Source organism: Setaria viridis, chromosome 2 (genome assembly GCF_005286985.2).
Source record: "Setaria viridis chromosome 2, Setaria_viridis_v4.0, whole genome shotgun sequence".
Classification (NCBI taxonomy): Eukaryota; Viridiplantae; Streptophyta; class Magnoliopsida; order Poales; family Poaceae; genus Setaria; species Setaria viridis.
The window spans coordinates 13,823,494-13,835,279 of record NC_048264.2 but is presented as its reverse complement, the minus strand read 5'-3'; the positions used below and the strand labels follow the sequence as shown (position 1 = coordinate 13,835,279).

The following is an 11,786-nucleotide window of genomic DNA, read 5'->3' as shown; positions in this document are numbered from 1 at the left end:
GGTATTGCAACAGACATGGGTGTGGAGGCATCATTTCTTGAAAAACGTCGTGCTACGAGGAAGAAACAATTTGATGAAAGTAATTACCAAGAAGAAATTCTTGAAGTTGAGAAGGCTTTTGAAGTTGAATATTTTTTTGTTTTGGTTGATATGGCAATCGCTTCTTTGAAGTACAGATTTGAAGAACTCATGGTGTTTAAAGATATATTTGGATTTTTGATGAGCTCAAGCACTTTGAAGTCATTAAATGATAATGAACTTGAAGAATGTTGCATTAAATTTGCAGAAACCTTTTCTTTTGATGGTTCATCTGATGTTGAGGTATATGATCTTCTTTCTGAATTGAAGATTATGAAATTCACTTTGCCAGATGATGTAATGTCTGCTATGGAGATTTTTGAGCATATCAGAGATGTGGATTGTTATCCTAATGTCTCAATTGCTTACCGACTCTTATTTACTGTGCCTGTGACTGTCGCATCGGCTGAAAGAAGCTTTTCAAAGTTGAAGTTATTGAGGAACTATTTGAGGTCAACAATGACTCATGAGAGGTTAAATGGTTTGGCAACATTATGCATCGAGAAGAAATTGTTGGATGAGATTGACATAAACTCTATCATAAGTGATTTTGCATCGAGGAATGTTAGAAGAAACTTTTAAGGTAATATGTATAAATAATTTAATATGAATATTGCTTTTAGATACATTTAATTATTTATTGGTAATATTTTATATATATTTGTATAATGTTTATATTAAAAGACCTCAAATTTTACTTTCATCCCGGACCTCCCTAATCTTAGGACCGGCCCTGGCCTCCTCGAGTCCCACCGCCTTCGCCAATCCCCATGCGCGAATCCGCCACCCATCCCCGAGCTCCGACGAAGCGCCGCTGCAAGCGCTGAAGCAAGTCCCTGCAATCACGGCCTACTGATGCCGAGCCACGGGTGGCAGTGCCACTTATGGGGCCATCTCCGGGCCACGCCGCTCATGGCCTCCATCGTGGAAGGGCCGGTCACCGCCGGGCTCTCGTTAAGGCAAATGCCGCGCGTGGCTACCACTGAGGCATGGCCGGCCAGTGTTGGGTGACTCAAGATAGGATAGGAGAGCAGGAGAAAGAGAGAGGAAGAAGACGAGAAATGTGGGGGTGAAACAAAACAAAAAATTAATCAGGTCCCACGAAGAAATGGTGGGTTGGAAGGATTGTTTCCTGAACCAATATCTTGCTGTTGAACCAGTGTCTTGCTGATGTGGTACCGTAGACTCTGCTCGTAGAAACTTTGGGTTGGAACTGTTCTAAATGGGGATGGTAATGATCAGGTGTCCCGCACTAGTAAGCCCACTAGTGATCCTATAGGCTGCTTTGAAACTCCTGATCGTCTTAAAATGTAGTATCATGCTTTATCTACATATGCTTGCAAGTCTTACTATTTAAGGATAAGTCCCACACTAGTAAGGGTTTCCATAGAATACAGGAAATTGAAAAAGGGTAAGGAAGTGGAAAAAAAGTGACGGAAAGGATAGTGGAAACCCTTTTTCCACGTTTAAGTCGCACTAAAAAAACCGATATCTTTTGAGATATCATGAATGAATTTCAAGTCATTGAACAAGTATATTGGGAATGGTGGTTAGGGTCGACTATTTGTACAATATCAAATATGGTGTTTTAAAAATCCGTTTGAATGGTCTATATACCATATTGTTCGAAAACATCCCATGAAAGATAAGATTTTCAAAAGTCTCACTTTTATCCAAGCCGGCCCAAACTCAGCACAAGAATAAGCCCAGCGTGTGCCAACCTTCCACATATCGGCCACACGACGGAGTCATGGTTCTATATGGGTTTTTAGTTTCTATGCAATCATAGTTTAGTTTCTATATGCGTTTTTAATAATAATAAGTCTCAAAATGTCCGAGACAAATGCCTGTCTTTCTGCATCGTTTTCAGTCAAAATATCCCATGGCGCTTTAGGATTTGCGTATTCGTTTCTCTCTTAGCCCTTGTTTACTTCCCAAGTTGCGAGGTGCCAAATTGGCATTTTGCCATAAATGTGATACAGTAGCGTTTCGTTTGTATTTGTGAATTATTATCCAAATATTGACTAATTAGGCTCAAAAGATTCGTCTCGCAAAGTACAACAAAACTGTGCAATTAGTTTTTGATTTCGTCTACATTTAGTACTCCATACATGTACCACAAGTTTGATGTGATGGGGAATCTTCTTTTTGCATAGTATCAAAGTTGGGAGTTTGGAGGGAAGTAAATAAGGGCTTATTTGATGTCCTCGTGGGCCAACTTCTTAATGATTTCTCGGCCCATACTCTCGCGGCACCTCCGCCGCTATAGGAGGCCTGGCCGCGGCGTCTGTTTCTTTCTCCCGTTCACGGTTCGCCTCACTCTGCCATTCTGACCCTCTCGGCTCTCCTCCCCGTGTGACCTTCCTCTCCTTGCGGCGGCGTGGGCGAGCAGCGGCGCCCTTCGCCCGTCTTCGCCGAACCGTTCGCCGTTGACGAGCACCCACCAGGTACGCGCACTCCTCTTCCCTTCCTCGACCCTGGTGTCCGGAACGGAGCACCCAAAACCCTAAGCTCGATGTACTATTCCTACTAACTTCGATTTACACGTGCAGTTGTGACCCATGTCCTATACTGGGCCCGCCCCTGTTTCTCACTAGGTTCTGGTGACATTTGCTCTTACCGCCTCCCGATTTGTGTGATTTGCAGGGTAATTTCGGAGATGGCGTTCCTGCAGAAGGTTGGGAATCTTGTCAAGCGATCCACTGGTGCCAGCTCGTCGCTCAACCAGGCGGTTCGATGCATGTCCTCCTCCAAGCTTTTCATAGGAGGTTCTGAGTTCTCCGCTCGACACTGCTAATTCATTGTCTTGTTTGTTTTCGTGAATGGTTGGATACATTTAGGGATTTGATTGCCACAGAATGATTCGGCTTATTGTACACAACCATTATTCTATTGTACCATGCTTACCGATTTGTCATCCTTGCAGGAATCTCGTATGGCACAGATGAGCACAGCCTGAGGGATGCGTTTGCAGACTATGGTGAAGTCATTGAAGGCACGCATCTTTTTTTTTTTTGTATTTGTTCTCTTTCAGATATACTACACAATTACGAATACTTTCTCCTGTTGCGGTGGTGTTATTGTTCAGCTAGGATAATCATGGACCGGGAAACCGGAAGATCGAGGGGGTTTGGTTTTGTGACATACACATCCACAGAGGAGGCAGCCGCTGCCATTACTGGCATGGATGGGAAGGTGCGTTGTGCTTACTTTGCCAATCTGACTGGATTTAACAATCAAGTGACCGTACACCTGGTTGTTCATACATGTTGGTCTGCTTTGCTTTCAATTTTTTACTCATGGTTAAGTATGTGCATGCTGAACAATCGGACTGTGTGTACCAATCTGTATTCCTATAAGGTGTATTTGCTAGAAATGATTTGTCTCTATAAATGTAACCATGCGGCTCTTTTCTGAATCTGAAAATGTTACTCCCTCTGTCCCAAAAACAAGTCATTTTAGGTTTGTCTTAAGTCAGACTTTCTCAACTTTGACCGAATTTATAGAGAAAAGTATCAATATTTATGGCATCAAATAGGTATATTATAAAAATATATCTCAGGATAAATCTAATGGCACTTATTTCATACCATAAATATATCTAGTTTTTTCTATAATCTTGGTCAAACTTTTTGACTTAGGGCAATTCTAAAACGACTTGTTTTTTGGGATGGAGGGAGTATGTATTATCTTGAAATTATGGTCTGATGAACTCATGGCTTTCCATATGCTATAACGAATTGATGAGCTGACTTGTGTAAGACAGATAATGTAGTCCAAATCGATAAATCGTTGAGCTCCTTAATTTAATGGATTCCATAGGTAACCTAAATCTGCAACGATGTGCTGCAATCTGGTTCATATCCCACTATGCAGTGTTAAAATAGCATTTGGTTCAGGCAGAGCTAACCAAATACTCAACCAAATTGCATTGTTGGTTTGTTCCATGTTTCAGGGTCAGTTTATGGTTGTTTGAGAAAAAAAAGGGTCAGTTTATGATTGCTGTGCTGATGTTATGCAACTTTTGATTCTCTTGCACCTGTCTGTAATTTGAAATTTTTTAAGATCTTTATTTGCAATTTTAGTAATATAGTATTCTGCCTAACATTTAAATTTCTAAAAGCTGTTGCCCAATAGATTATGGTAGTATCTCAATGCCAAATGGATTATATGGGTTTGCATTGTTGCTGCTGGATCAAATATGTACATGTGATCTTGAAGTTAAGTTCCATTTGATGTTATAGTCAACCAATGCTACACATGGTGCATTTGGTTTTCGGATTTCATCTTACCACTGAGACTTGATATTACAGTTGTTAACTTGCATGAGATGCAAGAAACATAGAATAATTTCATATGATCAACCTTATGTATATGAGTGGTTGGTACCTTAATATTCCTCTTGTGGTTAGTTAAATTCTATAGTAGGTCCTTACGCTTGGGCGAGTTTCTCATCTAGGTCTCTGAACTTAAGAAATGGCCATTTATGTCGTTGAATTTGTATAAGTGGATCAACAAAATTTTGAATCAAATAGGGGAAACAACCTTGGTTTATTCAGAATTGTTGTTTAATACACCATCATCAAATGAACCGATGAAAATAGATGCTTGTAATTTTAAGATAACTATTTGCTCAAATATTAACTAAGAAAGGTGAACATGCCATATCAAAACCTGTGAATTAAGCCGGAACTGGACCTACTTTGACACAGTTATACTAGTGAAAGAGCCAAATGTGCAACATATGTGAGCCTAATGATCATGGACCTGGGTGAGATTGTCATGCAAGTTTATGGATTTGTGATGCATTTTAAGGTTTTATATGTAAGAGTATGACAATGATGCATTATGGTTACTGAACATGAGAAACAAGCAAAATCTGTCAATTTGTTCTATTGGAACTGCTTACATATGGCAATAGGGGAATTGGTAATGGCACAACACGGCAGTACAGCTGAGGAGCTAGGATAGCTATGTCACTAAAAATAGGAAAAAATAAAGTTATCTTCTATGTATGCAAGTCCTAGGCCTGGCATAACAAATAGCAGATTCAGTTATTTTAGCGGTATACTAACTGAATGGAAGGCTATATTGCCTATATGCATGCATCGTCATGATGTCCATAGTAAAATGTTTCCATGCTGTATGTCAAGATGAAACCAAAAATTTAGGCATGCCAATAAACAAAACCTGAAAGTAGAGAAACACTGATCAAAGAAACAAAGCAAAATGATTAAGTTCTTCCTGTGGACAGCGACCAGATGTTCCATTAAACAGTGATATGGCTGGTTACTGGCTACAGAAACAAAAAATATCTATATGTATCATTTTTAGCATGTGTTCAACAGAACTGCACTCCTTGATGAGAAAATACGGATGGGTTTGACAGACATGGCAGGATATGCTTTGGTTCATTTAAATCTGCAAAAGGTGTTTTGAGCTTCTTATTGGAAACTCATAACTCATGTTGCTATGTTTAAACTAGAAGAAGCATATAGTCACAATAAATACACTCTGGCACTAGCACTATTGCATTTAGTGTATATCCCATACACCAGCCTGAAAGTTTGGTCGCAAGTGGTTTTCACTTGTGTGCCAATTTGTTCCTTGAATACAGTGCCTAATAGTAAGGCTGTTAAAAAAGCTTGAGTCTTGTGAGCTTCTTGAACTCAACTTGTTAATGGCTTGATTCAAGCTTTGGCTCGACTGAAAACGAGCCGAGCTTGAGCCTGCTGTCAAGCTCATGAGCTCTATCCAGCTGAGCTTGAGATATTCAATGAACCTTGTTAATTTTGTCAATCCACATTATGTTGTGCCTCGGTGCTTATGTGGCCCAATTTTGAAACTGCCCAGTGTGAGGTCACGTCACATGTGGACGGTGATCACACTCACGCCGCTCTCACAGCACCCCTGGCCCAACTTTCCCCAATCTCTTCTCTTTCCATGGCTCGTTGCACAACATCTGCAAGTAGAACTGTGCCCTGCCTGGGTGAGGCTGCTAGCCTAGATAATAGATATGCAAGGCATTTAGACATCACCATGAAGGGCCACCACTGCTGCCTGACCATTTCTTGTCTTTGCCACAAAGTAGCTTCTGTGTTGCACAACATCTGCAAGTAGAACTGTGCCCTGCCTTGGTGAGGCTGCTAGCCTAGATAATCGATATGCAAGGCATTTAGACATCACCATGAAGGGCCTCCACTGCTGCCTGACCATTTCTTGTCCTTGCCACAAAGTAGCTTCACCAATATCCATTCCCAAGTCCACATAGAGGAAGGAGCAGTCCATCTGTGCTTTTGTGTGCAGAAATGCAGGTGAAAGAGCTCAAGATGTACTTGTTTGTTTTGCAGGTGAACGAGCTCGTGCCATCTCCAATCTCCAATCCCTTGTATATTCTTGTTTTGCATTGATTTGGTTCCAATCAGGGGCGGAGCTGCCCAACGCCTAGGGCCACTCCATGGGGCAACTGCATTTGCTGGGCTCCTTCATGCTACAGTGCAATACGTAATGGAAAAACTGGATTGACGCCTAGGGCCATAACCCTAGTGGCGCTACCCTTGCCTCTACCCGTGGTTCCAATCACCTTTCCTTTGGTTCTTGTGTTCTATGGCATCTGAGTGTTTTGTTTGTCCTCAAGATGTCCCCTGCTGAGCTTAGTCAAGCTGAGGTTGAGCCTTTGCGAGCCTCATCCAAGCTGAGCCTGAGTTTGACTGCATGCTTGAAGGCAATCCTAGGCTCACTCAAGCTCGGCTTGAGTGGTATAAAGCTGGAGCCTAACCTGTGACCTCGTCTTGTTGACAGCCCTACCTAATAGAGTCCATGCCCTCAGTGTCCTGACATCCTCAGCTACTAACATGCGAGTTGGCCACAACCGAACTTTCTCTTCTTCACTATCTCTTATGGTGGGGCTACTGCAGGTAATGTTCAGTGCTGTGCCTGCAGGGCAGTGTCACAGGTAGTGTATGACACTGTAGCAATAGCTGCAGTATTCATGCAGGGTCGGTGGCACCAAATTAGTTGGGATTTGGAAACTATAGATAGCAATAATCATTGCAACTTGGGCCTATCCATGTAATTATATTCCATATGTTTGTAGATAATTTTTCTAAGTTTCTAGAAAAATATTCTGTATGGAGCAGGGATCATCATTGGCATGGTAGCTGTGTTGGGGATGGGATGGATGAACGTAAACTTTGATGGGCTAAGAGGAGGCAGTGATTTGTAAAGAGCCATAGTTATGTTTTTGGCAGTATATTATGCAATTGACGAACTGCTATTCTGTGTGTTCTTTAATTCACTTAACTTTCGTGTTATGATATTGCACAGAATACCATTTTTCCCAAGTAGAGGCTAATTTTTCATCATGTCATGTTGGGTTTGTGTTCAGAGCTTAATCTGATTTGTTTAATTGTTTTGATGCATCAGGATTTGCAGGGTCGGATAGTGAGGGTCAGTTATGCTCATGACCGTGGTAGCCGTGCTGGTGGAGGCGGCTACGGCGGTGGTGGATTTGGTGGAGGTGGCTATGGCGACGGTGGATATGGTGGAGGATATGGCAGAGGTGGTGGTGGAGGCTATAGCGGAGGTGGTGGGTATGGTGGAGGTTCATATGGTGGTAGCGGAGGCTATGCCAGTGGTGGCGGCGGCTATAACGATGGTGGTAATATGGGCCCAAGGTACAACACTGGGGGAAGCTATGGTGTTTCTCAAGGTGGGCGAGGTGGGTTTGGTGTTGATGCTGGTTACACTGGTGGATATAATGCTACTCCTGGCAGTTACAGTGGTGATAGCTTCAATCAAGGGGGTGGCACACCAGCATATGGAGGCGGGAACTATGGGGCAGGCAACAACAGCTATGCAGACAATGCCCCCAACAATGCGTCTGTTGGCAAACTGGATGACTTGTTAAGTGATCTCAAAGTTGATGGTGCTGGTGAGGCTGAGGGAGAGGGCGAGCCTGAGGATCTTGGCTTAGCAGATGAGGACATGAAAGGGAAAGGTCAAGATGAATTCGCTCAGGATGATTTCAAGGACCAAGATGAGCCTAATGAGGCCAACAAAAGTAGTTAAACTCGCCCTACGCCTAAAGGTGAAGAAATTAACTGGTTATGGGCCGCTCTCCAGGGTAAATAAATGCAGTGAAGACTTATATCCTTCATGCAACTAAAGTCTAGAGTGTCGTGTCATAGCTATTTTCCGCTCGTTGTTGCTTGTGCTTTGTATGCTGGACTCCTCGGATCATGCAGGACTTTTGATGTGTCATGAACGCTCGCACTTGCTTCCGGATGTATGGACATTGCACTTGCTTCCAGATTATGATTTGTTTGTGCAATTGTGCTGTGGGTGCACTATATTGAATTTTCTGCCCTTTCGATGGTGCTAGCTAGCCTGCCCGGGGGGCTGCTGCAGATCTGTCGTTGTGGTGCTTGGGGTTGTCTCGTCTGGACTGGAGCTGGGATGGCAATCCAATTGTTCTAACATGCCATTGCCAGCTTACTGTTTGGAATATAGAAGGTAAATGTCTTTTTAAGATGACGGTTTTATAAAATACTTGAGGTCGTATTAGAAAACTAATAGGTGTCTGATCACAAACTGGTCGCATTCCATCGCGCAAACGTCGAACATTGGGACAATTTGTTGCAGCTTATACGTACAACAAAACATGTATTTTTCTTTCACGTGTTTTCGTTCATCTTGTTTGATTTGTTTAAAGTGAACAAGTTGGGTCAACACGTTGTCAGCAAAACAAGATGTACAAAAGCCCATCTATGTACATCTCAACGTGAGCATTCTTGTTCTTTCACTTTTCACGTCCTTCTGTTGTTTCCTTCCTGCCTGGAGGATCTTTCACGTGCAGGTACAACAGCCCACACGGCCCACTCTGTACACAAAACATGAATCACATGGGCCTCGAGAGAGTGCTCAGCTGGATTTTTTCTTTCACTGGATGCTCAGTTCTGTCGTGGAGGAGGGAAGTCATCGGTCCCTCGTCTCATCGGAAGCAATAGCAGTTCAAGTCGTACAAGCTAAGCACTAGCTGCGGTGACCTTCTTACTATACTAGACCACACCAAACAGCATGAATTGGGACCAACATTTTGCAATCCAAATAAAGAAAAGAAACTGGTGACTGACAGCGGCAGCGATACTTGGCCACCACACATCAGAATCCAAAGGGGGCGACTTGCTGGCGTGTCGATCTGGGGTGGCGAATGGCGATGCCTTGCAAACCCCACCTTCATCAGCTGCTGCTCGGCATCCGCAGGATGCAAACAGTCCTTGTCACGGGCATGGATGGCATTCCCACATGTACTGACAAGTAAGTTTCTGATGAACAACACATGTGCCAAATTCGTTTGCGTAACAAATTGGATCTCTCCACGTCACGCTGAATGATGATCCACCAGTATACTGTGTGCTGAGAACGTTTGGTGTGGCCTCAACGTCTATAAGTTCCACCTTACTGAGCGTACACCAAGCTTGCAGTCAGTACGTACTGAGATCGAAGCTCTCCTGCCCCGCCATGACGATGATACCTCTCTCACACTCTCCGTCTGCCACCAGTATCCGTCCGTCGTCAACGCCGCCACCGCCGCCGGCGGCTCGCTCCGGCCGCTGGAGACTGCGGACGGCCGACACGGCGGGCGTGGGCGCCGCTGACCACGCGGCCGCCGCCGAGGCGCTCCTCCGGAGCGGGCTGCGCCCGGAGTCGCTGCCGCGGCACGTGGCCGTGGTGATGGACGGCAACTCGCGGTGGGCGCGCGCGCGGGGGCTCTCGCCCGCGGACGGCCACAAGGCCGGCGGCCGCAACCTGGAGCGGGTCGTGGCGCTCTCCCGGGTCTGGGGCATCCGCGCGCTCACCGCCTTCGTCTGCTCCCACGAGAACCTGAACCGCCCCAAGGCACGCACGACACGGCGACCCTTTCAGAACTTGCTCAATCATTTCGACACGGTTCCTAATCCTTGCTTTCTTGGATTGTTTCCAGGCCGAGGTCGAGCACATGATGGGTCTGTCCGAGTGGCTCATCGGCGACAACGTCGACAAGCTATCCAGGCAGGGGATCCGGCTGCAGGTCATCGGCGACGCCTCGAAGATGCCGGGCTCCCTGCGCCGCGCGGCGGCGCAGGCCGACGAGGCAACCCGGCACAACTCGCGGCTGCACGTGATGCTGGCGATCTGCTACAGCGGGCGGTGGGACATGGTGCAGGCGTGCCGGGAGCTCGCCCGGGCGGCACGGGCGGGCGAGCTCAGCCCGGACGACATCGACGAGCGGGTGCTCGCCAGCAGGCTCGCCACCAGCGCCGCCGGCGAGCTCGCCTGCCCCGACCTCGTCGTCAGGACCAGCGGCGAGCTGCGGCTCAGCAACTTCCTGCTGTGGCAGGCGGCGTACTCGGAGTTCTTCTACACCGACAAGATGTGGCCTGACTTCGGGGAGGCCGAGTACCTGGAGGCGTTGCGTTCCTACCAGAGCAGGGATCGTCGGTTCGGTCAAACAAGAGTCTAGCTGCAGCCGCAAAATTGTAGCGAATAGGCATTTGTATGCGTTGAATGAACACGTGAGTTGTTCTTGTTCAATTTAGTTATTACTAATTCCTAGTGATAAGTGGCGCTAAAATCTCCTCTCACAATAGCCTCGTGAGACTGTGCTTGCTACTGACGGTAAAAATAATAACAGTTGCAAGGACCGGGACTCTACTTGGAAAGATTCGTGCCAGTTGCCCCAACTGCGGATTACTAGCTAGCAAAGACTCCAAGGAAGCTTGAAAAACACGACGGTAAGCGGTAAAAGATCGGAGAGGAAAACAAAGCTTTTTGGCAACGAATCATTTGTCAAAATCTCGGAGTAAAATGATCTTAATTGTTTCTATTTGTTAGTCATTTTTTACTAATTGCGAATCACATGATGATTTGTTTTTTGGATGGAGGGAGTAAATCCTATTTTTAAAACTAAAAATACTATAAGTATTAACCTATTACCTCGATCTGAAGGTAGTTATCCTATCCATGCAGGTCTAACTATATAGATGACCCATGGTCATCTCAGAGTACGGTAGTAGGAGATGTATATTTTAGAATATTTATTAATCTTGCCGTGTAAGAAAATTGTTTCATGGTTCCCAAGAACATCCTGGTTGCGATAGTGCTTGTCTCGATCGTTAAAATAGCAAGCCGCCAAAAAAACGAGCAGAGATTGCTAGCGAACCCCACGAGCTTCACGAGCTTTTGAGCCCGACCGACCAATATCAAGCATGCATGTACTGGACGGCTAGGTTCAATATTCGGTGCCTGATGCAATTTTGTCTTCAAGTACTACATGTCCAATATCGAGCAAGCAGACTGATCAGTTCTCCAACATAGGTTTGACAGAAAGTTCACAACTTGCTTGTACCCACTTCCAACACAATAGCGAACTGCGCGGCATTTTAGGCATCCTTTATGGACACAGATCGTGTGTCCTTTATCATGTTCATTCTGTCCGCCACGAAGTCCTAGCCTGCTAGCTCGGGCGTTTCCAACGTATGGAATCAACCCCGATTTTTAGATGGGACCTACAGTTAAATTAGCTGCAATGTATAGAATTGGAGTTGGATCCATATGCGGGACCCATGCTCCGATGATGTCGGTATCGGCGACGTTGGAGAGCTCAGTGCGCTTCCTGGAGAAGCGCCAGATGTAGTCTCGGAGGGACTCATCTCACCCCTGACGGT

General features: G+C 45.2%; 2 protein-coding genes across 3 annotated transcripts; both read left to right on the top strand.

Moving 5' to 3' along the window:
* Positions 1–2,365: 2,365 nt before the first annotated feature.
* LOC117845042 (uncharacterized) lies at positions 2,366–8,410 on the top strand. Its single transcript, XM_034725915.2, has 5 exons — positions 2,366–2,525; positions 2,725–2,846; positions 3,005–3,073; positions 3,167–3,273; positions 7,504–8,410. The coding sequence occupies exons 2-5, from the start codon at positions 2,738–2,740 to the stop codon at positions 8,146–8,148; spliced, it is 930 nt and encodes a 309-aa protein (XP_034581806.1). The 5' UTR covers positions 2,366–2,525; positions 2,725–2,737; the 3' UTR covers positions 8,149–8,410.
* Positions 8,411–9,393: 983 nt separating this feature from the next.
* Positions 9,394–10,781, top strand: LOC117842560 (uncharacterized). Of its 2 annotated transcripts, XR_004637533.2 has the most exons (3): positions 9,394–9,978; positions 10,064–10,634; positions 10,754–10,781. XR_004637533.2 is itself a non-coding variant. In XM_034723033.2 (2 exons), the coding sequence occupies exons 1-2, from the start codon at positions 9,601–9,603 to the stop codon at positions 10,580–10,582; spliced, it is 897 nt and encodes a 298-aa protein (XP_034578924.1). In that variant the 5' UTR covers positions 9,397–9,600; the 3' UTR covers positions 10,583–10,781. The 2 variants fall into 2 exon arrangements, 1 of the variants encoding a protein (XP_034578924.1); XM_034723033.2 differs by having other exon boundaries at positions 9,397–9,978; positions 10,064–10,781.
* Positions 10,782–11,786: the final 1,005 nt, after the last annotated feature.

Coding starts and splice junctions, on each gene's coding strand:
- LOC117845042 (XM_034725915.2), top strand. CDS start 2,738: ATGGCGTTCCTGCAGAAGGTTGGGAATCTTGTCAAGCGATCCACTGGT. Junction 2,847..3,004: donor CTCCAAGCTTTTCATAGGAG/GTTCTGAGTTCT, acceptor TCATCCTTGCAG/GAATCTCGTATGGCACAGAT. Junction 3,274..7,503: donor TTACTGGCATGGATGGGAAG/GTGCGTTGTGCT, acceptor TTGATGCATCAG/GATTTGCAGGGTCGGATAGT.
- LOC117842560 (XM_034723033.2), top strand. CDS start 9,601: ATGACGATGATACCTCTCTCACACTCTCCGTCTGCCACCAGTATCCGT. Junction 9,979..10,063: donor AGAACCTGAACCGCCCCAAG/GCACGCACGACA, acceptor GATTGTTTCCAG/GCCGAGGTCGAGCACATGAT.